Source organism: Mustelus asterias, chromosome 13 (assembly GCF_964213995.1).
Source record: "Mustelus asterias chromosome 13, sMusAst1.hap1.1, whole genome shotgun sequence".
NCBI classification, from domain to species: Eukaryota; Metazoa; Chordata; class Chondrichthyes; order Carcharhiniformes; family Triakidae; genus Mustelus; species Mustelus asterias.
The window spans coordinates 87,665,316-87,692,407 of NC_135813.1; the positions used below are offsets into that span (position 1 = coordinate 87,665,316).

At 39.9% G+C, this 27,092-nt stretch overlaps 1 protein-coding gene across 25 annotated transcripts in view; it reads left to right on the top strand.

Moving 5' to 3' along the window:
* arvcfb (ARVCF delta catenin family member b) overlaps window positions 1-27,092 on the top strand; it is a 322,152-nt gene that overhangs the window by 282,746 nt on the left and 12,314 nt on the right. For all 25 annotated transcript variants that reach the window (XM_078227226.1, XM_078227206.1, XM_078227208.1 and 22 more), the window contains 6 exons: window positions 16,566-16,693; window positions 19,367-19,517; window positions 22,013-22,205; window positions 24,243-24,354; window positions 25,294-25,393; window positions 26,343-26,390. In XM_078227226.1, the coding sequence (XP_078083352.1) occupies window positions 16,566-16,693; window positions 19,367-19,517; window positions 22,013-22,205; window positions 24,243-24,354; window positions 25,294-25,393; window positions 26,343-26,390 (732 nt within the window). The remainder of the gene's footprint in view (window positions 1-16,565; window positions 16,694-19,366; window positions 19,518-22,012; window positions 22,206-24,242; window positions 24,355-25,293; window positions 25,394-26,342; window positions 26,391-27,092) is intronic.

Genomic DNA, 27,092 nt, shown 5'->3' on the forward strand with positions numbered 1-27,092 from the left:
TGCGCTGTTACAGGGGGTAACATTTTGACATGGTTAAAAGATTGACTGGCTAACAGGAAGCAGAGAATAGACATGTCCTCTTCCAGTTGACAAGAAGCAAGGGGTGCATGGGGATCAGTGCTGGGACCTCAACTATTTACAATTTAAGTGATTTGACTGAAGGGATGGTCGCCAGATTTGCTGATGACACAAAGATAGGAAAGTAAGTTGTGAGAAGCTTTTAATTTTTATTTGTTTTATTTCGTGTCACAAGTAGGCTTACATTAACTCTGCAATGAAGTTACTGTAAAAATCTAGTCGCCACACTCTGGCACCTGTTCAGGTACACTGAGGGAGAATTGAGCATGGCCAATGCACCTAACCAGCATGCATTTCGGACTGTGGGAGGAGCACCCGGAGGAAACCCACACAGACACTGACATGAGGCTACAAAAAGATGTAGATTGGTCAAGTGGGTGGACAAAGATCTGGCAAATGGAGTGTTAATGTGAGAAAATGTGTAATTGCCCATTTTGACAGGAAGAATAACAATGACGCATATTATCTAAATGGTGAGGGATTGCAGAGCTCTGAGACGCAGAGGGATCTGGGTGTCCGAGTGCATGATACCCAAAGAGCTAGTATGCAGGTACAGCAAGTAATTAGGAAAGCTAATAGGATGTTATCATTCATTGCGAGGGGAATTGAATATGAATGAGATGCTTCAGTTGTACAAGGCACTAGTGAGACCACATTTGGAGTACTGTGTACAGAATTGGTCACCTTATTTAAGGAAGAATGTAAATGCATTAGCAGCAGTTCAGAGAAGTTTTACCAGACTAATACCTGGATTCAGTGGGTTATTTTAATAAGGAAACAAGACAGGCTAGGCTTGTATCTGTTGGAGTTTAGAAGAATTAAGAGATGACTTGATTGAAATATACAAAATCCCGATGGGTCTTGATCAAGTGGATGCGGAGCTGATGCTTCATTTTGTGGGAGAATCTAGAACTTGGCAGTCACTGTTTTAAAATAAAGTGTTGCCTATTTAAAATGGAGATGAGGTGAATTATTTTCATTTAGCAGGCCGTGAGACTTTGGAACACTGTTCTTAAAATGTGGTGGAAGCAGTCTCTATGAAGATATATAAGGCAGAAGTGGATAGATTCTTGGTCAGCAATGGGGTGATAGGTTACCAAGAGTGGGCAGGCTGCAGATTTGAGGTTACTGTCAGATCAGCAAGATCTTACTAATGGTGGAACAAACCTGAGGGGCTGAATGGTCTACTGCTCCATGCTTGTTTGAGATAAAATTAGATCCTACATATGCGTGGGGGTCAGTTGGGGAGAAGGGAGGCAATGTTATTTGAGATATTCTTGGATATTTAAACTGAAATGGATGAAATTGCCTACCTCTTCCTCTTTGCTCTTGTTAACACATGCCACCAATTGCTTGGCTTTCCGACACCATATTCTGCTCTCTATTGCCCAATAAACTTTTGGCCCAGTTACATTAATACATTATTAATCATGATCATCTTCAAAACATTTGTACAGACCTTCAGTAAATGTGTTCTGCAAAGCCAAGCTAATCCCTCAGCTCTGTTGTTTCCTCAAAAGAATTCAAGTAAATTTGTGAGGTATGACCTGATGATTCTAAAATAATTATTCATCCCTCTGGCCTTTGGATGTATTTGGAGGTATTTGGATGAATGATGATAAGTGATGGAATGTTGTTGAGCATTTCTGCAATGCCTCAGTCCTTTTTGGTTCTTAAAATTACATTTGCCATCTTTCACCACTCCAGTGTCATGAGATATGTTGACGAAAGGTCATCCAGACTCAACATTAGCTCTGTTCTCTCTCCACAGATGTTATCAGTCCTGCAGAGATTTTCCAGCATTTTTTGTTTTTGTTTCAGATTCCAGCATCCACAGTCATTTGCTTTTCCAGCAACATATCTATTGAGTTCTTAAAAATATTAAGCAGAGCTAACTAATTTACTTTAGTCATGATTTTGTTTGTTATTCTGTCTTTCTTGACTTTTGTCCTCTCTCTGTAACTACGGTTACCTTTTTCATTAATATCTGCATTCCACAGTTTCTTTTGTCTTTTCTAGTGAGACTCCACTAAACTTTAGATGAGTCTTACTTCATTCCATTTCAATTCCATGTGTATTTTACTGGGAAGAAATTTTAATGTCCTTATTCAGCCACTGGAGTTTTGGTCCTGTAGTTTTCTTTTCCATTGAAATAATATAGTTACTTTACACATTCGATTCCAAAGTGCAATCATATTGAAAAAAACAACAATTTTGTTTGAAATTCAGTATCACTTCTTAACTTCAATTTCCTTAGAGCTGATAAAATAGCCACAAGGTTTGTTCTTCTAAACTATTGGCATCTGTGTTGTTTTGACCTTCCCTTGTGTTGCAGTTATCAAATCTGACTTTCTAATAAGTGCAAGAACTCAAGCATTCACGCATTTCCAGCCCATTAATTGGTTTCAGTGTGCACTGTTAAATTTGGATTGAATTCCAGCATCTGTCACAGAATGCCACTTCATCAGTTTGTGTTGAGAAAGAATTATTACTTCACTGCCGTTGTTTTTCCCTTAAACCAAGTTTTTGGTTCGTTGTTGTACCATTTGTTATGTTGAAAATCCCCATGATTCTCATTTGTTTTCTGCAGCCAGCAACTATTTCTGTTCTTTTTGGCGACATCAGTTATTCTGTAGCTGTCTAACTACTCAAACTATTACAGCGGTCTTCCTATAACATCATGGCCACTTTTTAAAAATAGTAATTCTTGGGTTGTGGATGACGCAGGCAAGGTTGTCTATCCCTAGTATCCCTTGAAAAGATGGTGGTGGCTGCTCTTGAACTGTTGCACTCCATGTGATTAAGGCACTTAAATGCTATCAAGCATTCAAGGATATTGACCCAGCTATGATAAAGAAACAATGTTTAATTAAGTTATGAAGGTGTCTGTCTTGGAAAGGAACTTGGGGTGATGGTTTTCCCATGCACCTACTGCTTTGATTGACCTAACTGGAAGTGTTGACAAAAAAGCTGCGGTCAGTTGCTGCAGTCTGTCCTGTAACATCAGTTTGCAATTGTAAATTCTAAACATGACTGAAGTTGCAACCATGGTGTTTATGCTAGTGGATGAAGTGCCAGTCAAGCAGGCTGCCTTGTCACTGTCAAACTTCTGAATATTGTAGAGAATATTCCATTACACTGCTGATTTTGGTAAGAACATAGAAGGACAAGAACAGGAATTTGACCACTTGAGCCTTCTGTGCCATTTAGTAAGGTCATGGCTGATCTCCTCCCTCAACTTCTGTCTTCCTGCACTCAATTCCCATAGTAACAACGATCCATCAATCTCTGTCATTCATGGGATGTGGACATCACTGGCTGGGCCAACATTTATTGCCCTAATTGCACTTGAACTGAGTGGCTTGCTAGGCCATTTCAGAGGGCATCAAAGAGTTAACCACATTGCTGTGAATCTGAAGTCACATCAGCCAGATCAGATTATGATGGCAGATTTCCTTCTCTAAAAATGTTAGTTTCATTATCATTAGATTTTTAATTCCAGATTTTTATTAAATTCAATTTTCACCATCTGCCATGACCCAATGACAATACCACTATGCCACCGCCTCCCCCTAAAACTAATAATATACTTAATGACTGCATGTCCAAAGCCCCTGAAATTCAAAATTCCAAACATTCACAATCATTTGAGTGAAGAAATTTCTCCTCGTCAACGTACTGACCCCTTATTCTGAGACAATGACCCTTCATTCTCAATTCCCCAACCAGTGTAAACATCTTCACAGCACCTAACCTGTCTGACATTTGTATGGTATTTCTGATTAATTGCTACTTATCAAGCCTGGATATTGTTCAGTTCTTACTGCATGTGGGCGTTCACTGCTTCATTACCCGAGGAAATGTGAATGGAACCGAAGATCTTACAATCATTAATTAGCTAAGACCCTGCTTTCTGGCCTCCGTTTCTTGTCTGGCTCACTTCAGTGATGCGAGTATTTGTACCAGATGGAAATTACTTTTCCAGTGGCTTGTTACAAATGCTTCTGGCGTCAGAATGAAAACCTTTTAACTTTATTGTGATTGTAATCTTGTTTTGTATTTGAATTTCTTTCCTCCAAACGTTTCCTTTTTTTTTTGTCAGCAAAAGAATTATTTACCTGTTTTTACAGTAATTATCTCCTCCTCCTAAATCTAATCCAAATGAATCCAATTGCTGTCTAATTTTCAGAAGTAGGAAATCCCTGGTTACTTCCAAAACCTCATTCTTTGTTGATTCTTTGCAGATCTAGTCAATGGGATTCAATACCTAGATGAAATTGCTAGTTAAATTGGCAATTCAAGGTAATTACAAAATGATAAAAGTCTAACGTACAGTTGCATGGAGAAGAAAATGCTGAATTCTCAACAGTTTGCATTCCTGTAAGAGTTGTATGTCTAACTGTCTAGAAAAGCCAGAGGTCCAAAGTACACTTCCCTACTAGAGTTGTTAAATGGATCCAAGCCAGATGGTGAAGTACGAAGAAAAATATTGATCTTTTTCTTGTTAGTAGGTTTATTCACAAGATGCAACATTACAGATCTCTGCCAATCAGCTGACTTTCTTGATGTGTTCTTTTAAATGACCCATAAACCAATAAAATTAACAAATTGACAAATTAACAGTTATAAGGGACACTGTACAAAAATGAACCTTTGAAAGGAAACTTTCAAATTCAATCAACTAACTCAAATTAAAATAGTGTTCCCAGGGCTGACTATGCATTCCAGCTGCTGTGGCAGCACCAGTGAACACTGCATGATCCCTCTCCAGGAACATCCAGGTGTGAGCACACCTACAGAATAAGAGCAGACAGGTCGAACAACAACCTCCACAACCCTCGATCTGTTAATGACCACTTCTGCCAGGCTCGGGCTCAGACTCACGAAGAGATCCATGTGTGTTCTCGGTCCTTAATCAAACAATACCCATCACCTGTGTATCTTTAACAACATAATCAACCAACCTTTACCAAGACTGCCAGTTATAAGGTATCCCAATTCTGGAAAGTAAATACCTGTGTTTCTCTCGATTGTCTTTAAAGCACAGTAATGAAAACTATATAATGAAATGGGCTGTGCTGCATGCTATTGCAGGTGGATGTGCAGGGAACAATAGCATGTTCCCAATGTTGTGGAGAGGATTCACAGTAACCTTTCTTTTATAGAGGAAATATTGGCAGCTTTATCCGAGTTGTCTGAGGGAAGGGAATAATAATGCTGCCTGACATCCATCCTGTCGCTTGTCACTGTTGGTTGGTGAACACTTTGTCCACATTAGCCTGTCTTTCCGATGTAGATGGGGGGAACATCATGAGTGTCTGATTGTGATGTGCTTTTGTTATGGAAAGAAGGATGGGGAAGAGAAGAGAAATTTTCAGTATTTCACATCCTTAATTATATAAAAAAAAATAGGGGCCCATCGCTTCTACAACTTTAAATGGCATGTGGTAATCGATCATAAGAGTATTCACAGCCAATAAAAATGCCTTTAATACGGAAAGACCAATTCTCATATCCACAGCCCTGCAACAACAACTGAAGATCTAGAGTTAACTCATTGGAAATCATAATATCAACCTTCTACCACGGAGTATGGCTTTCGGAAATTCTTTGGTTCAGTTTCTTCTCGCATTAAGAACAATGCAAGGAATATTTTGAGAGCTACAGCTGAGATTCTTTCCTTTGCTTTTTGAAGCATCTTTCGTACTGCAGAAAATCCTTTCAGCTGATGCAGTTATTTATGTAAGATGAACAGTGCTGTGGATCTGACTATTGATATTGCCATGGTAGCTACTCGAGGATTCTAGTGTTAGTGTGAAGTGAATGTGGGAATATTGAGGACTCTGTTCTGGTCTGCCTTATGATTTCAGTTTTAACTGCGGTGGGTGGGAGTAAGAAAGTATACTGCTGTACTCACATTTTGTGGAGATGCTGGCGTTGGACTGGGGTAAACACATGTTGTGAGACTTCTTACTGTGTTTACTCACATTTTGACAGCTTTTCACCATTTAGATTTTTTTAAGAAACTACAAAAGGTCGTGAATGTAGCCCAGTCCATCACGCAAACCAGCCTCCCATCCATTAACTCTGTCTACACTTCCCGCTGCCTTGGCAAAGCAGCCAGCATAATTAAGGACCCCACGCACGCCGGACATTCTCTCTCCCACCTTCTTCCGTTGGGAAAAAGATACAAAGGTCTGACCAACCAACTCAAGAACAGCTTCTTCCCTGCTGCCACCAGACTTTTGAATGGACCTACCTTGCATTAAGTTGATCTTTTTCCACCCTAGCTATGACTGTAACACTACATTCTGCACTCTCTCCTTTCCTTCTCTATGAACAGTATGATTTGTCTGTGTGTTTCGCAAGAAACAATACTTTTCACTGTATACTAATACATGTGACAATAAATCAAATCGACAATCAAATAAATTCTCTGAACCCAGCTACAAAGTGTGTACATTTTAGTATGATTAGTTGTTAACTCCATATTTGTCGTCTTCATTGTGTTGGAGAGGTCATTTATCAAAATTGTACCTATTAAGATGGTCGCAACTTTATGGTATTCCAGCATAAGAGTGTTATATATTAGCATAATTCATTCAATTTAAAATCACCACAATTGCTTTCAACAGGTTAGTTTGCATGACAACCCCGCCCTGAGCAATAATGAGATGGTGTTTTAATGGTTACGTTATTACATTAAGTTAATATCTGGTGATTTGATCTCTGCATTTTTTAAACTATATGGTATATTGGCCCATAAGTTAATGCTGTGACATTATGGCCATTCTTGTAACCTGGAAATATGTTAAAGTAACTTTAATTTTTCACCAAATGTTTAATCACCATTTTATCAAGTTAATTTTCCGTTTCTGCTTCCACCTGTTGAGTTGGATTATTATAATAGAGTTTGTTAGATATTGAGCTTGACACTGTACAGAGGGATTAAGCAGATTAGAATGTGACTTTAACAAGTATCTGCTCATTAGATGGGGATACACAAGACAGTTCTTTGATAACTACATATTCTGAAGGAGGGACCAAAAAAATCCATTCTTTATGATTCTTGCTGGTTTCGCTAATTCACAAAGCAGATACAATGAAGACTGTCTCCAGGCAAGTATTATCTGTTGCTGCAGCAGCTACATCATTTCAAAAAAACTGGCAGTTTTCTGTTTCTCTGAGAAATTTTTGAAATAGTTTGCAGTCATGTAATGGTTCTGGATGTAAGCAACTCTGAACCACTGTTGTTTCCTCGATTTTTTTTAAATTTATTTATTTGGCAGCTTTAATGTTGGGAATAAGAATTAGGGCTTTAGCAGGAAAGTCCTAGAAGGAACTAATCAGAAATTTTAGAAACTATACCATGCTTTCCTTAACCCAGCCTCCAAAAGCTGTGTTTATGATCTGGTTTGTCCATGAAATTACATTTATTATTTTGAAACTTATGCTTCTTTCATGAATTTGGTATCGCAATGTGAGATGTTAAACCAAGCTCCTGTCCATCCACTCAGGTGGGGTCTTTATGACCGTAGACCTCCAATCCCAAGTGGGGCACAAATTACATCTCAATAATATGTTATTAATGAATTTATTGGATTTAAGCTGAAATACAGCCTTAACCCAGCAATTAGAAATTTTATCATTCTCATAATAATGAATTCCTATGTCTTGGCATTGTAGCCGTCTCCATTTATCAAATTCCCAATCTCTCCACCCTCTTTATGACCTTAGACCTCCAACCCCTAGTGGGATACAAATTACATCTCAATAATATGTTATTAATAAATTTATTGGATATCAGGATAAGGATTGGCTCTAAGGGCTGGGTCGGTCAGGCTGGGGTGCGAAGCGGGGCTGGGCACGTGCCGCGGCTGGACACGTGGCACTCTTAAATCAGAGCAGGGGAGTTCAGCAAGTGTCTTGGACCGATATTTATCCTTCAGCATCAGATGGATAAATGTCATTGTAATGGTCCAGGATGTTGCCACACTGTCATCAATTAGGATTGACAGTGTGGCACAGGAGGTTACTGACAGCTTCACATGCTTAAGCTCCACAATCACCTTAATGCTGAAATCAACATGTTTTCTGCTATCCAACTTAATATTGATATGGTTCTTGGGCCACTGTTATACAATTGACAGTGTAGTTACCCATTTGTCCTTTATTGAGTCTGCTGTTTTTCCTTTTAATGTTGTTTTCAATGTGCAAACTAGGGTAAACTTTGTACCACCTGCAAAGAATGCATTTGTGCCATACTGGGCATAGTGTAAACTGAGAACAGAAAATATCCTATTACATTTTGACCTTAAAACCACAGACTAATTGTTTCCTGTAATTATACTTTTTGTTGCTTATTTTGGAACCACTAAATATTTGGATTCCTTGTTGAGCTCAACCCTGTACACAGTAACACAATGTTTATTCTGACAGTGGAAGTAGCAAACTGACAAGAATTGCATTCACTGTAGTTAACGGTTTACTTCTAGCTGTTGTACAATGCATTTATTGAGCATTTTTAACGAGGAAATATGCCTTCATACCTCAGAAAATGAAATGAAGAATGGAAGCAAGAGTAGGAAGGCTGACAAAAAGCTTGGTTGAAGAGAGAAATTTTAAGTTGGGTGTTAGGGAGAAGAAAGAAATAGCAAGCCAGAATGTTTCAAGAGGGAATTTCAAAATCTGATTAAGGAATGGTCATGAAAGTGGGCAGAAGAAAGGGCGAGGAACAGAGAATGGCAGTGGCAATCGTAAGGTTATGGGATGTTGGATATAGAGTCATAGAGGTTTACAGCATGGAAATAGGCCCTTCATCCCAACTTGTCCATGCCACCCCTTCTTTTAACCACAAAGTTAGTCCCTATTGCCTGCATTTGGCCCATATCCTCTAAAGCCATCTTACCCATGTAACTGTCTAAATGTTTTTTTAAAGACATAATTGTACCCGCCTCTACTACTACCTCAGGCAGCTTGTCCCAGACACCACCCTCTGTGTGGGGGAAAAAATGCCCCTCTGGACTCTTTTGTATCTCTCCCCTCTCACCTTAAACCTATGTCCTCTAGTTTTAGACTCCCCTACCTTTGGGAAAAGATATTGACTGTCTAGCTGATCTATGCCCCTCATTATTTTATAGACCTCAATAAGATCACCCCTAAACCTCCTACACTCCAGAGGAAGAAGTCTCAGTCTATCCAGCCTCTCCTTATAATTCAAACCATTAAGTCCCAGTAGCATCCTAGTAAATCTTTTCTGCACTCTTTCTAGTTTAATCATATCCTTTCTATAATATGGTGACCAGAACTGTACACAGTATTCCAAGTATATGGGGATGGGTTTAGGTCAGGAGAGGGGTGGGAGTTATGGACAAAAGGGTGGGTGTGTGTGGATGGTGCGGTGTTGGGAGACAACAGCAGTGAGCGAGTCTCTGGCCATGATACTGGTGGAACGGTGAGAGTGCTGTCGGTTGAACAGTTGCAGTACCAGTTTGTTGGTGAATCAGGAATTGATCTGGTCAATGTTTTAAAAATTTAATGGCCTCTCTTCCCCAGTGGATGAACTCAATTCTTCAAAAACTCTAGTATGTGAATACCAGGATAGTGAAAGATTAATTAGATGGACCATGTGTCAGTTTTGATCTCGTAGTTCCTGTATTACGATTCAAAAGATCAATCCACTTACTCCCAGTATGCTGTTGTCACTCTTCTTTACTGAGACCATTAACAGTTGGGAGAAAGATGGTTCGCGTTATTAGATTTTACTTTTGCTCACTATAAAATAACTGCCTGGTGCCACAATTTGTCATCTGAAAAATATAGACATGAAATCCCCTTGAAGGTTCTGCTGCAAAATATTAAAACATCTGTACCATTGAGAATTTACAGAACAAGCTACTGAGCAATATAGTTCTGAATAATTAATTTTAACATCTGTACTTTGACTTTTTTCTTTACTGTTTAAATGTTGCTGATTTTGGTGAAGAGGAGTGAGAGTTCAGAAGGTGACCATTGCATCATACAGTGCAGAAGAGGCCCTTCGACCCATCGAGTCTGCACTGACATGAGAAACGCCTGACCTCCCACCTAATCCCATTTAGCAGCACTTGGCCCATAGCCTTGAATGCAATGACATGCCAAGTGCTCATCCAGGTATTTTTTATAGGATATGAGGCAACCCACCTCCACCACCCTCCCACGGAATGCATTCCAGACCAATACCACCATTTGGGTTAAACAAGAAGTCTCTCAACCCCAGGTTAAAGTCCAACCGGTTTATTTGCTATCACGAGCTTTCAGAGCGTTGCTCCTTCATCGGGTGAGTGGAGAGTTGGGTTCACAAACATGGCATTTATCGGCAGAGACTCAATTGCAAGATAATGGTTGGAATGCGAGTCTTTACAGTTAATCAAGTTTTTACAGGCACAGACAATGCAAGTGGAGAGAGGGATAATCACAGGTTAAAGAGGCGTGAATTGTCTCAAGCCAGGACAGTGAGTAGGATTTTGCAAACCCTGGCCAGATGGTGGGGGTTACATGTAGTGTGACATGAACCCAAGATCCTGGTTGAGGCTGTCCTCATGCATGTGGAACTTGGCTATCAGTTTCTGCTTGGCGATCCTGCATTGTCGTGTGTCTTGAAGGCTGCCTTGGAGAATGCTTACCCGAAGATCGGAGGTTGAATGTCCTTGACTGCTGAAGTGTTCCCCGACAGGAAGGGACCACTCCTGCCTGGTGATTGTTGCGCAGTGTCTGTTCATCCATTGTCGTAGCGTCTGCATGGTCTCATTGATATACCACTCCTCGGGACATCATTTCCTGCAGCGTATGAGTCCATGCAGACATTCCGACAACGGATGAACGGACACTGTGTGACAATCACCAGGCAGCAGTGTTCCCTTCCTGTTGGGGAACACTTCAGCAGTCAAGGGTATTCAGCCTCCGATCTTTGGATAAGCGTTCTCCAAGGCAGCCTTCAAGACACACGACAACGCAGAATTGCCAAGCAGAAACTGATAGCCAAGTTCCGCATGCATGAGGAAAGCCAGGATCTTGGGTTCTTGTCACACTAGGTGTAACCCCCCACCATTTGGCCTGGACTTGCAAAATCCTACTAACTGTCTTGGCTTGAGGCAATTCACACCTCTAACCTGTGATTATCCCCCTCTCCACTTGCATTGTCTGTGCCTGTAAAGACTTGATGACCTGTAAAGACTCGCATTCCAACCATTACCTTGCAATTGAGTCTCTGTCCATATATGCCGTGTTTGTGAACCCAACTCTCCACTCACCTGATGAAGGAGCAGCGCTCCGAAAGCTTGTGATACCAAATAAATCTGTTGGACTTTAACCTGGTGTTGTGAGACTTCTTACTGTGCCCACCCCAGTCCAACACCGGCATCTCCACATCACGGGTTAAACAAGTTTTACATCCTGCCCCTCACTTTGAACCTATATCTCCTTGTGACCAACTCTTCGACTAAGGGGGTCAGCTGCTTCTCATCTACGCTGTTCATGCACCTCAATCAGGTTGCCCCTCAGTCTTCTCTGCTCCAACGAAAACAACCCAAGCATATCCAACCTCTCCATGACTTAAATGTTCCATCCCAGGTAACATCCTGTTAAATCTCCTCTGCACCCCCTCCAGTACTTCCTATAATGTCGTGACTAGAACTGCACACAGTGCTCTAGCTGTGACCTCACCAAAGTTCTATACAACTCCAATATGACTATCCTGCTTTTGTAATCTATGCCTCAATTGATAAAGGCTCTTTTACCTTCAGAGATCTGTGGACAAACACGCGAAGGTCCCTTTGTTCCACAGAACTTCCTAATGTCATGCCGTTTATCGAATATTGTCAAATTACTCCTTCCAAAGTGTATAACCTCTCACTTTCCAGGATTAAATTCCATCTGCAACTTATCTGCTCACTTGGCCATTCCGTCTATCTCTTGGAGCCCAAGACACAGCCTTACCTGGCCAATCTTTGTGTCATCCACAAACTTTGTTATCCTACCCTCCACATTGTCATCTATGTCATTCATATAAATGGCAAATAATAGGGCACCCAGCACTGATCCCTGTGGTATGCCACTGGACACTGGCTTCCACACACTAAAACAGTCTTCTGTCATCATCCTCTGTCTCCTACAACTGAGCCAATTTTGAATCCACTTTATCAGATTACCCTGTATCCCATGCACATTTGCCACCTTTATAAGTCTCCCATGTGGAAACTTGTCAAAGTCTTTGCTGAAACCCATGTAAACTACATTAACTGCATTACCCTCATCTACACACCTGGACGTCACCTCAAAAAATTGAATCAAATTTGTTAGGCATGACCTCCCTCTGACGAAGCCATGCTGACTATCCCTGATCAAGCCTTGCCTTTCCAAGTGGCGATAGATGCTCTCCTTCAGAATTTTCTCCAGTAGTTTCCTGACCACTGATAACGAGACTCACAGGTCTGTAGTTCCCTGGCTTATCTCTACAACCCTTCTTAAATAACAAAGCCACATTAGCTGTTCAACCAACCCTCTGGCACCTTCTTCCCCCATGGCAGGGGGAATGAAAAATTTGGGTCAGAGCATCTATAATCTCCTCCCTTGTCTCCCACAGCAGCCTGGGACACAATTAATTCGGACCTGGAAATTTGTCCACTATTAAAGCTGCCAGCACCGCCAGTACCTTGTCCTTCCCTCTGTCAATTTGCTCAAGAACCTCACAGTTTCCCTCCCTGAATTCCACACCACCTTCATCCTCCTTGGGTGAAGATGGATGTGAAATATTCATTCAACACTCTACCAATGTCCTCTGGCTCCACCCACAGATTGCACCTTTGGTCCCTGAATTTGTTAACATTCATTTTCAAAACAGCTGTCTCATTTTATCATCTGGTTGCTAGCACTTTGCACATTCCCAATTTTGTGGATGGGTTGTGCTGTAATCTTCATTTGAAAACAGTTTTTAAAAACAAATATGGAAATGGACAAAAAGAAACGTACAGAAGGAATACAACTTGTTTTTTTCCTGTGGAGTGATGATTTCCTAAACTTTAAATTGTGAAGTGAAAGAAATAATTTCAAGCTAAGTAATCCAAAAGTTCAAACCAAGTCATCCAAAACTACAAGCGAAGTAATCCAATAGTATTAATTTGTATTTAGATTTATCCTGCTGCTCCTTTGGGCAGTTCAAAACACTAACTGAGGTTTAAAGAGTGCAGCTTAGCGAACACTTCACAAGTCATTTTATAAGCACATTTCAGACTAGCTTCATAACAAGTAGAAATTTGAATCCTTGTTGAAAAGTGTTTGGCAACACAGCAAAGATTATCGTCAGTGATTATCCCAGCTGCCATCCTTCCCACGTACTTGCTCATCCTCCTGTTGGCATTGGATGTGTCTGGAGGAATGTTTGCCATTGAAGTGCTCACTAAGTATGTAATGTATTCTTTTTAAAACTCTTGGAACTGCCATTTCTGATCACTTGGGTTAAAGCATAGCTCTTTATCCTGCCAAATTCGACAAACTCCAGTGTCAGTAGTCTTGTTTCATTTAACAGCATATAGTTAGTGGCGCCATGAGGCTGATAAATGTTAGGCTGAATATGACACTGAAATATGAATATTACGAAGGGAAGACCACCTGGAGCTTTGCACAGATACAAGCCAAACTCTTCCCAACAGCTGCCACATTTTGTCATCTGGTTGCGAGCATTTTGCATGTTGACAGTTTTGTGGATGATTAGTGCTGTAATATGTAGTGGAATCATGGTCAAAATCTACATTTTATTTTTATCCTGTGCTCTTCCACTAAACAGTTAGAATTACAACCTCTTTATCATCTTGCCAGCCCTGCTATACCAAAAAGGTACTTCTCAAACTGTTCCAGAAATGCAACCGGTGCATTCCCAAGATCATTAAGCACCCAAACATTTGGTTTTCTTCTCTGCTGTAACATTACTGTAACTCCATTGAGGTGTTGTTCAATTCACTTGAGAACAGATTGCCTCCACCAGCGTGCCAGTGCCACCCTCCCCTCTCCAATTTTTTTGAGCTCTCTCCCCCTGCTTGGACTGTTGCTACATGATACATCTACTATGATGCCCACACCAATCAAACTAATCATCCTCAATGGAAATGACCATGCATTATTCTGGTTGGAATGGGCTTTTGCAGATTAAGAGGTGAAAAATATTTTTCACCTAAAGTTGACCTCTCCTCTTTGTTCTCCTTCCCCATCTTCTCTCTCCCCTCCCTTCCTCTGTCCCCGTGAGAAAGTTAAATGCACTTCTGTTTTGTTTTTATTGTATTAACACATGTGACACACAAACATTTCAGTACATGATTGTGACTAATAGAAACATACCTTTTCTCCATTACGTTTCGGCACCAAATTTAGTATTCCATGTTGTTGATCATTGCACAATCTGACATGTCAATGGATCCAATGAACTTCACTTTCATTGGAAATAAGTGATTGGCTAAATTAACAGTGAAACATTCGTGAACAGTTCCCAGCTTGTTATGTGAATCAGCCTAATGTATGAATGCAGGATGGTTATCCAGTTCAGGGGATTGTTTCTTTTGGGCACATGGAGCTAATCACTGCAGAGGAGGAATAAAAGATTTAAAGCAAAAAATGGCTGTGATGGTGATTAAGCAGCAAATATTGTCCCATACAGTCATTTGACTCATCCTGCTTGATTTTGTTCACAGAATCAGCAGCACAACCACTGTGCCTGTGCCAACTCTCTAAAAGAGCTTTCGACTTGGTTCTACCTCCCTGTCCTTTGTTTGTTAAAGATGATTGTTTTTCTGTTAATATTCGCCTGCCTCCCTTTCTCGAAAAATACTTTAGTTCAGCTTCTACCACTGTTTTCTGGGAATTCATTTCAGCTCCACATTGTTAAAATAATGCTGACCTCTCACTTCATTCATTTGCTAATGACCTTGTATTTGTGTTTACTTCTCCAAAGATTAGCAAGTTAAATTGTGTTTTTCCTATTTTACTTTAACAAAATGTCTTAATTTTGAATGCTTATATCAGATTTCCTTAACCTCATTTTAATGAAAGCAAATGATCGGTTTAGCATTACACCTTTTCTTTTGTATTCTATGCCAACAGTTATAAACATAAGAATCCATGTTTGTTTCCAACATATTTTCAACTAATCCTTCCAATTTTAAAGTTTTATACATTTTAATCCACAAGTCTCCTTGATCCTTTGCTCCTTCGCTCCTTCCTTTTCTTATGTGGTGCATATTTTGTTGGCTTTTTCATCTTTAAAAAGTTAGCGCCATAATTTTCATCTGATATTTATCTGCATTAACTTGTCTGTCTTTCTGAACTTGTTTCTCAACAGTTAAGCGACTAAATTTTCTCCAGCTAATGTTTATAATCTGCATGTGTACTGAGAAGAACAATTGTTGTAATGGTTACCCCTAAGAGAGATCGCTCGTTACATCCCTGCAGTTTGAAAAGCACACATTAACCATAACTTTTGTTCTTCAAGTATCTTCCTGTAAGTTGGTCAGACATGATTTGCCTTTCACAAGTCATGCTTGGCTGTCTCTTAATTAATCTGTGCTTTTCAGGTTATTAAGTTTAATCTATGTTGTGGCATATTGAAGGATACCGACTCTTTTTTATAGTTGATTGGTATATTTCTACTGCTTCGGACAATGTTAAAATTGGCAACCTTTCAGATTTATGACCTAACTTCCATATCTCCGGGAGATGGAAAGACTGGTCAGAGCTGGTACCATTGCTCCTCTGATTTCACTTGGCGCTCTTGGCTGCTGCCAGGACCCGGGTGTCTTTTCCACTGAATTTCACCAATTTTCTGACTTCCCTGTCTCCAGTTATCCTATCTAATTGCTGAAACTCCTCCTCTTGTATCTTTTAATTGCTAATGCTGCATTCTATCCCATTAAAACTGAAGCCAAGTGCTCATTTAGGACCCCTGCCATCCCTTTATTTTTAATAAGATTTGCTTTTTAATCTTCAATTGGGCTGGCTTTTTTTGTTCTTTACTTTGTGTTCAAAAATTCCTTTACTGCCTCCCATTATTACCTTCCAGCCTTTCTATATGTGCTTGTGCTCTAATCTCCCATTCTTTTTCTTCTCTATTTTCTATATTTCATGTAGTTTTCTTCTGCACTAATATTATTATATGCTTCTTTGTTTCCCCAAGTGTCACTTTAATTTTCATTCCCCTACTTATTCAAGGAATGCCACCCGAATAGTGAATGTTTGATAACCAAGAATTTTTAACTCCCAGTCATGTCATAGACTAAACCACACGTTAACCCTATTTGTTATACCTCACCCTATTCATAGTAATTGGCCATTTTTGTTCACCAGTTTTAACCACAGTATATCTTAAACTTTTTATATACATGGAACTATCTGTTTTCGTGCATTGAGAATGGTGGTGAGTTCAGTTAATGAACATGAATTAAATGTCATTACTGTCTTCTCAGGTTATGAGCTGCTGTACCAGCCTGACGTGGTTCGACTCTACTTGTCCTTGCTCACTGAAAGTCGTAATTACAACACATTGGAGGCTGCAGCAGGTGCTCTACAGAACCTCAGCGCAGGACAGTGGACGGTGGGTGTAGTAATACACGTATAACTGAAATGTCATTGGAGGTTTTACAGTTTTGAATGGAAGTTCCAATTGACAAGCTCTCTTTCTCCACTCTCCCTCCAGATGATAATTTCTCTGTTGAGGCAGTCGACTTGTATCGGTACTTTAGTTAATGGGAGTGTTTTCCAAAAGTAATTTCTGACTAGCCACAATAGTGGCTACGAGGTTACGCTGTTTTAACCACATGCGCTGATATTAATAGAAACCTCTTCTGTATAGTCTCTCAGTACAGAAAAATATACTTCACGTAGCGATCACCACTCGGTAACCAAGGAAGCATTGATCAAAATTTGTTTTTTGTTTTAACATTATATGACATATGCATGCTCATACAAACGTGTACTGAGAATCCATTCTCAGTGATGGTGAATATTTATTTACTAAACAAATTCAATTATCCATTTCTGGGTTCCCATGTGGCTAGTGGCTATCGTTTAAGGCCATATTAATCTAAAATCCTTTCTTTAGGATAAGGGATGTGGAAGAAGCACCTTCCAAACATGAGACCTCAAATCATTATGGACAAAGGGAGCACATGCATGCAAAACCGCCACCTGCAGTTTCCTCTCCAAGCCATGCACCATCCTGACTTGGAATTATATTGCTGGATCAAAATCCTGGAAGTCCATTCCTAACTGCACCTATGGGGTGTACCGACACCACAAGGACAGCTGCAGTTCAAGAAGATGGCTCAGCACCACCTTCTCGAAGACGATTGGGGATGGGCAGTAAATGCTGGTCCAGCTAGCAACATCCATATCTCATGAAAGAATTTTTAAAATGCATTGCTTCACCATGGGTGGCACAGTGGCTAGCACTGCTGCCTCTCAGCGCCAGGGACCCGGGTTCGATTCCAGGCTTGGGTCACTGTCTGTGTGGAGTTTGCACATTCTCCACGTGTCTGCGTGGGTTTCATCCAGGTGCTCCAGTTTCCTCCCACATCCAAAGATGTGCGAGTTAAGTAGATTGCCTGTACTAAATTTCCCCTTAGTGTCAGGGGGACTAGCTAGGATAAGTGCATGGGGCGATGGGGATAGGGCTGGGATTGTGGTTTGTGCAGACTCGATGGTCAAATGGCCTCCTTCCGCACTCTAGGATTTTATGGTGAAGTGCATTGTAGTAAGCTTAACCATGTTGTTGGAGCTGTATGCATTTCATTGACTTGCTGAAGCTCTGCAAAGCTTCAGGGGAACTGAAAAACTCCAAGAAGGAGTTCATGTAGACTGCAGCAAATCCTGTGGAAAAAAGGCAGGTCACTCTGACTTTTCAGTGTTTAGGGGGTTTCATACAGCACTCATTATAACCAACATGTGCTTTAGATATATGCTCTAAGATGTACAAGAATTTTTGGTTCCTCAACAAATTGCAAATTGTTCAAAGTCCTGTGCTATATTATACAGCTGCAAAGCACATTTTGGATACAGTGGTTGTGTACTTGCACTGCATAAAGGAGCAGTCAGTGAGAGCTTAGTGGGTGGGTGGGGAAATAAAGAAGTTGGTTTGCGTCGTAATTTTTTAAAAATAGCTTTCAGTCCTGATTAAGCGGTTATTGTACTGTCCTGAGAGCAAAATGTAAATTATAATGGAAAAGAGAGGAAAAGAGTTGACCGTCAACTGTATAAACATGTTCATGTGTGGAAATATATGAACCTTTATTTCTATTTTTTTTCAGTGAGTACAAAATATAACTGAAATATTTTGGCATGTGTCATATAAAGAAATATCCACTTTTGAGATCAAATGTTAGAATTGAGAATTTTTAAATAAATCTCATGATTACACTGAATTGAAATTTAGTAAATACTGGAACTTTAATTGCTTTAAAAATGCACAGCAGATCAGCAATATCTGAAACAAAACTGCGTTACCTGGAACCTAGTCCAGGTCAGAGAAACAGTCGGGTCTAAAATATTAACTTCTCTTTTTGGAAGCCCACTGGACCCTGTTTCTTTTGTTCAATTTTAATGGCGGGGGTTTACTGAGTTTGGTGAGGTACTGAATTAATGTGCGCAGTTGAAGCAGATAATCTTGCATAAGATCGTCAGTATTTAAATTTTAAAAGTATCATTTTTTCGAGGGTATATGGTGATTTGTTCTTCAAATTATTCTCTACCTAATTCTGAGAGTTCCACCTATATGGGCCGAGACATTTTATAACTTTTACAGCAAGGTAAAAAGTTTATTTATTAGTCACAAGTAAGGCTTACATTAACACTGCAATGAAGTTACTGTGAAATTCCCCGAGTCACCACACTCCGGCGCCTGTTCGGGTCAGTGCACCCAACCAGCACGTCTTTCAGACGATGGGAGGAAATTGGAGCAGTTGGAGGAAACCCACGCTGATACGGGGAGAACGTGCAAACTCCGCACAGACAGTGACCCAAGCCAGGAATCGAACCCGGGTCCCTGGCGCTGTGAGGCAGCAGTGCTTGCCACTGTGCCGCCGTGCTGCCCATTCTCCTTCGCAATCTAAATTTTTTTAGAGTGTCACTAAATAATCAATGCTGATAAACTGACTACATTTCATGTATTAATAAAATCAACACTTCAGGAGGGAATTCAGTTTCTCGAATTAACAAAATAACTTTATAGTGTGCACTGATATGAATCTGGTCATTTTTCTTGTGTTTGCAGTGGTCCAGTTACATTCGTTCAACTGTGCGTAAAGAGAAAGGCCTCCCAATATTGGTAGAGCTGCTGAGATCAGACTCTGATAAGGTCGTACGAGCTGTGGCAATCGCATTGCGAAATCTTTCTGTAGATGGGCGCAATAAGGATCTCATTGGTAAAGTACCAAAGATAATTTTTTAAATCTTTAGTTTTTGTAAAATGTGTCCTCTTGGTTTGCGTTACCCAGTGGTGGTGGTTGTGGCAAACAGTGAATCCTCGTCCAGAAGGCACTCATTGAAATTCTAGTCTCAACTGTCAACTTGGTCCTTGTTGATTTTTATTTAGTCTGTTGAATGGACTGCATTATTGTGAAGCTTGTGGCAAAAGAAAACTGTTGCGATCTGTCTCATCCTGTCCAAGTGAACTATCTCTCATCTGGTGACAGGATGGCACGATCAATGGCTTTGGAAGTCCTTAGTATATATTGTTACTCACAACTGAGTGAGGCAATGTGCCAGCAAGAACCAGCTGAGGGTGTATTGACAGACCAGTTGGCTGCAGTTTCTAATGCCAGGAAGGAGGTGATGGCCTGTGATTCTTTATTTCTCCTCTTTAGAATTAAGAAGCTGCTTGCTACATAGCAAACCAGTTAGTGACCAAAATTCCCCAATTCTGAATTCAACTTTGGGGTTTAAAACAGCAAAGCAAATCAACCAACGGGGGGGAATATTGCAGATTTTAATTTTGTGTACTCAGTTGCCCACCTCAATTTGTTTTTATTTTTTCCAAGAGTTGAAATTCATCCTCAGGACCTCTTAGTCCACCTTAAATAACAATCAATGATAAACTCTCTGTAGATCCATAGGGTTTGTGTAGCGTGATCATACCTTGGGATTAGTAGCGTTTGGTCAATCTCACTCCTTTTAAACTGTACTGCTGATTTTTTTTTTTAAGAAAAAATTAAACCTGACAATTATGAATAATTTTATGTTGCCTTGAAGGGGTATACTCTCTGAGCACAATGTTGCTACTATTAGCGTAAAACAGTACATGAATAACATGTGACTAACCAGAGCTCTATTAAGAATACTAGTCATATTTTGGTATGTCACCAGCACTCAAGCAGCACGGAATGTCTCATTTTCTTTAGGTTTCACAAATTGCAAAGTCCCCAACTACCATTTTAAAACCACTTCGGATCTATTGGCTAATTGAATCTTAGGCCATTAAGTTTACTGAAAATAAATTCAAAACAGATTTGTTCAGCCTGATCAGTGCTGAAGAAAGGAAAACCTGACAATTTTGGCATCAGATGTCAGAATAGAACATCATCAAGTCAGTTTCGAGTTCTGTTTAATGAAGTTCCTTAATCTCCTGAAGGCCACTCTGCCATCTCAAATTGCATCACTGTAAATTTTCCCATTTCTCACACAGACCATTTGTTTAACCTTTTTGGGAATATGAATGTGTTCCAACAGAGAGAAATTGGAACATGAACTGAATCTGATCAAGTTCAGTTTATTTAGGACTTGCTGAACCAACTGAGAGCCCAGACCTTTGCATTCCACTCATCTCAGAAAACCTAGAACTATGATACCTCATTAACTTCATAGGTCAGCCTCTGATGGTGAAAATGCCATTGAGATCGACTCCAGGGTAAACAACAACGTAGTGCTAGTGAATACTTCCGCTACATGATGTCAAAGATCAACAGCTACCCTAGTTTAAGTTTAAAGTTTACTTATTAGTGTCACATGTAGGCTTACGTTAACACTGCAATGAAGTTACTGTGAAAATTCCCGAGTCGCCACACACTCCGGTGGGTCCACTGAGGGAGAATTTAGCATGGCCAATGCACCTAACCAGCACATCTGTGGGAGGAAATCGGAGCACCCACGCAGACACGGGGAGGACGTGCAGACTCCACACACATAGTGACTCAAGGCCAGAATCAAACCTGGATCCCTGGCGCTGAGGCGGCAGTGCTAACCTCTGTGCCTCCGTGCCTCCCCAAGTGGCAAAAATCTACACCCAATGGTTTAAAGTAACACTGGGGTATTAACTGACCTGCAACGAGAATGCAAGGGGGATGCAGGTGAGAAATTGAAGGTTCACGTACCTGTGAAAAGAAAATCAACAAACTTGGGGGAAAAGAACCATTTAAGGCCATAGAAAATCATTCCTATGCACAAGTAAGATTCTGAATATGGTTTTCAGTTAAGTCAATTAAAATGGCACACTAAGACATATATTAGTCTTAATTTTAATTATCTGCAACTGAATTTTTTGATTCTTGGTTTCAATAAACTGCAGATTGTGAAATTAGTTTTTTTGAGAGTCAAGAACATTAACAGCTCATTGGAATGTTACAGCTGTTAATTTTTGTGATTCAACAGAAGATTTGTGTTGTCAATTCACAAAGCCTTCTCAACTAGATTTTAAAGGTGATGTATCAGTGTAAAGACATTACATCCAGCAACGCAAAATGGGGGTACATTTATCTCCAACTGCGAAAAAACACTTACTGAGAAATATGTGGTAGCAATAAATTGTTGGCTCAGTTTCATTATAATGAAATCCAATCCATTTTGCTGTCTTGTCATTCTTGCAAAGTATGTTCATTAAATGGGTTTTCATGGTTGTATACTCTGCCTCCATGCATTATTGCAGGTAATTACGCTATGCATGATCTGGTCAGCAATCTGACGGGTGGTCAACAAAGACCTGCCAAGAACCTTGAAGAAGACACAATAGTTGCAATACTCAACACTATCCATGAAATTGTTACTGACAGTTCATCGAATGCCAGATCCCTAATTCAAGCACAGGGCATTGAGAAGCTTGTGGCAATCAACAAATCCAGGTGAACTAAATTATGTTTAAAATTGAACTAGAAATTTCAAGATGTTTCGAGGAATTTGCATCCGCATTGCACCTGTAAACTAGAATGTCCTTTCTTCTTTTTGGTGTTCACTTGAGTTATGTGCCCAACAGACAGCAATTGGAGAACTAAGATTTTATTTTCTAACAATTCCAAAATAAGGTGTGAAACTTGTATATATTTTCTTGACTGTAAGTAATCGATTATCCTCACCAGAAATTGGAGGCATAAACTCTCATTTCACTGCTCCGGTATTTTTTGCTATTTTTCAATGGATGAATGCATTGAGAACTAAAGCTGGGAATATTTCTTATCATTTCACAACTCGCTACTGCAAGAAAATCAGATTTGACTATATTTTACAAAATGATCTACAACAAGAAATGCTTGCAGTTCTTATCATGAATAGCAATTGCACCCTCCAACAAATTTAGGTTTGAAATTTCTCAAAACAGCTGCTTTAATAAGTAATTTGTCATACCCAAAATGTTATTGTGCATTTAAAGGAACTGACTTTTTAAATCTCCGTGTACCTATGCTGCTTAAAAATCTGGCCTGATGCTCTGCTGCTGAGTGACTGCATGCAACTGTGCTTAAACGCTCAAGAAATATCACTCTTCTAAATTTGCTTAAATATTCTCAGTAAATTTGTATCAAGCATTACAGGATGTTACTTTATACCATCCTACCATATATGTTGGGCCAAATTAAAACTTGTATATTGCTTCATGGATTGTTGGTGTTGCTGGCAAGACCTTCAACCACTGTAGTCCGCGTAGTGGGGGTCCCGTATTATCAGGAGTTCCCAGCAATAATGAACAAACATTGATATATTTCCAAGTCAGAATGATGCGTGACTTGGAGGGAACTTGTGCAAGTGATGGGTTTCCCATACACCCGATGGTCTTGTCCTTCTAGGTGGCAGGTACAGTGGGTTTGGAATTAACTGTGGCAGAAGCCTTGGTGAATTGTGGCAGTGCATCTTTTGGCTCAGGGGGGGGGGGGGGGTGCGGTACGGCTGGCGTGCGGGGGTGACCTCCCCGTGTGTGTACCCAAGAGTAAGAGAGTGGCGATCAGATGTATGCTCAAGATCCAAGCTCTCCCCCTAAGGGGACCAGTCAACCTTCGATACTTTGGCCTGACTGGTGCAAAGTTTTTTTCAAGCTGATCTGGCAAGTTTCTGATCAATATTTCCCTCCAGGATGTTTATGGTGGGGGAATTCAGTGATGGTAATTCAGTAATGTCATTGAATATCATGAAGAGGTGGTTCGACTCTCTTGTGGAGATGGTCATTGCTTGGCACATGTATGGTGTGAATGTTACTTGATAGCGAATGAAATTGGTTTCTTAGTGTTGCAGTAATGACTCTTGGTTAAGGTCCCTGCTTTGAAGGTTTCCTATTAAACAAGTGGTGTCCTTTCTGCACTGCACTTTTACCACCTTTCTGGCTCATTTTTCCTTTCTGTCCATATTTTGTTGTGTAGGTGGTTTTCTTAAAAAGAGTATTATCCTGCTGTGAAAAATGCATGTGTAGATGCATGATATTAAAAGCAAGTTTGTACATGTTGCTGTTAGACATCCACCAGTGGACTTGCATGTTAGAAATGGCTTTGCATAGTTTGTATTTTCTAGAATCCTAAAACTTAGGAGTCACTCTCCATTGGTTTTATTGGTGTCATTTTATTACGGGCAGTTCAGGAGCTGCTTCAACCAAACAAAATATATTCTCTTTGCTTCTGAATACTCGGGTTTCTATACAGGTTAACCCTTATCACTCAATCAGCTGCAAGAGTGTAATGCATTTCTAAAGTTTAGGGGATTGCATGAGACTTTTAGCTGGAGATTACGATAATGACCAAACTGTTAAATGTGTGGAGAAACTCTTTTTTTGTGTTGAACAAAGGCAATTACTATTTCATTTAAGCTGTCCTTATTGTCACACGTTGAATTTGTCTAAAGGTGCATTGTTCTTGCTAATTTTTTTATTTAATCATATTGGTTTGAATTCAACATTGTAGCCAGTCAGTAAGGGAGATGAAGGCTGCAGCTCATGTCTTGCAGACAGTATGGAGTTACAAGGAGCTGCGAAATGCTTTGCATAAAGATGGCTGGAACAAGTCCCATTTCCAGGTAAGAGTCACTTTTGGGGAAGGTAGTAAATATGAAATCCTTGGTCAATGTTTTTTGTTTGTTGCTTTGGACCAATCACAGTGCTCAGTAGCACTGAGCAGCAGTTGACATAGAAAAGATTATAATTGCCAGGGATCGATGGATCACTGTAGTATCAATTGAAACCCACTGAATTCCCTATCTCACTTGCTGTGCTTTTATCAGCATTAGTCTAGAGTTAACACTGAATATCTTTATTGTGCTTATTCACAACCAGCGATCAGTGCAAACAATTCAATATTCACATGATTGCTATTGGTTAATAATATTCTCAAAGCAGCACTAATAATTGAAGGGCTTAGGCTGCATGTTGATCAACAGGAATGTTCAAAAGGTACAGGAGAATTTCTTAATTACAAATTTCCAAGGTACTTTGTTTGGGAAACTGATGGTATTTACTTGTGCCAATGATAAGCAGAGATTCGGGAAACACTATGATGTAATCTGAGAACTTTCTGACCATTTCAGAAGCCTGTGATTCTTACTAGATAAGCACTGCATGCAGCTTAGAGACACAGACTCGAAATCTTTAATTCAAACGTTGGCCTCAATCAGGTTTGAGGAATGACTATAATTGGTGCCATTACCTTGTATTTTGGCGGGGATGAGCAGACTGTGCTTCCTGTTGATTGTCACAAATAGATGATCCCTGCTGAAAAGTGTTTGATTAAAGCAGAATTGAACATGGCTGCAATATTCTGCCATCAAATCAGCTGCTGATGCCCATTGTTTAGACTTGCACAGAAGCTTGTTGCTTGGGTAAGGAATTTGAGATTGCTTAGCACTTTCGAAGCCATATTCATCAAAATAATCTCTTCAGGGATAGAGAGAAAGAGTAAACAAAATTTGCATGTACTAGAACTGTATTTCTTACTACTTTCTTTTTTAAACAATATGTAGCCGAATGTAACTACGCTTCCCAAAGGATCTAAAAATAGTGGCAAAGCAACTGGCTATGATGACAGCACTCTGCCACTAATTGAACGGAACCAGAAAGATGGTGAGTGTTGGTCACTTAAATCACATTCTTTTCCATCTTCAATTTGTTTGCTGCTTTTGCAGCCCCCCTGCAGCACTGACATTCATGGTCTTGGGTTTTGAAAGTTACTATTAATGAATGATATATACATTATTTTAAACATTATTTTAAAACATTTACCTTTAATGTTTTATTTAAAGATAAGTTAGTTATTGGTCCCATTTTTCTTAGCAAGTGGTATTATCTTCCTATGCCTGTTTCAAAGCCACACCGGTTACCGGGGCATTGCAGGCACTTGTGAGCATCTGTGCCTAGGAAGAAAGCAGGGCTGCAGCAATGCAGCATTCTTGGGTCAAGAGCCTGTGATGAAATACTTGGCTATACATAGAGTGGATCATGGAATGGGTGAAGGTCAGGAGAGATTTGAAGTTGAAGGGGGATTGGAAGTTCACACGAGAGACTATTGGTGAGGATCTGGCCATATCTTTCTGGATGACTTGGCCAACATTGGAGACAAGATGCAGGGCTAGGTTGAATAATGTGAGGTAAAAACAAGAAATCTTGGAATATTATGAGATGCAAGGGGAGGAAGCTGAATATCTGCAGTGCTCTTGAGATGATGAAAAGAACTGTCAGAGTCATTCTTGTCTGCAAATTGTGGAAAGACACTGATCAATGTGAAATATCCCACAGGCTGAATGCAATTTACAGATTGGAGGAAACAGTGGAGGTGTTTTTCTTTTAATGGAAAGAGATTTCAAGTGCTTTGCTTTTTCTCTGTTGCCTATACAGTTATCTGACTGGCAAATATGTATGAAAGATTAGAATTTGAGCTATTGTATGCTGAGGAGTTCAAAATATGTCCTGAAATTCCTTAAGGGTTTGGCATTAAATTCTGGAAACTTATTGATTTCAAGAAGCAGTTTCATCTTTTTCATTCTATGAACCTCATGGTCAATTCTATTTTTAGGTAACAAATGGTCTGGTGAAATGATACCCATGGAGCAGTTTGGTCCAGGTAAATATGGCCTTGAATTCCTTTTGCTGCTATACCCATGTTCAGCACTTTAACCAGTAACAAATTGACGAGTGGCTTGCAGTACTTCCATTTAAAAAGCATGTTTTTTATTGACTCAAGAAGAACCAATTATACAGACACAGCTTTGTTTGAAAAAGGCGTAATATCGTAAACTACTCAAATTTTATTTTGGACTTTGCTTGGGTTTCCAATTCCCTAATTAGAACTTTGTGACTTTTATTTAGGGTGTGGCGATGGTTTTTGTTTCAAGCTGTGTTGCAGTACTTGAAATAGCCACGGAAATGTTTTGTGATTCAACTGCAGCCCCTACTTGCCGAAATCCGGTACTGCACTCAGAAAAATTCCAAGAAACAATACTGCAGATACTAAAAATCAAAAATAAAATAGGTCAGATAGAATTTGTGGGGAGAAATACAGTTGACCTTTCAGGTCCATGACCTTTCATCAGCACTGGCAAGTTCTCTGCAAAACTCATTCTATTTACACAGCATACTTTATAATTGAAGCTCTGTGCAACTAATACGTATACAGCCTCAGTTGCAAAGAAATAATTTGATCCCTGTCTCAGTTTGACTTTGATACGTGTACTTTATAATGTGTTTAAATCTCCTGTTTTTACTGGTCTGTACATGACATTTTTTAGGAATGGGCGGCATTCTACTGATCCAGGATATTTCCTAA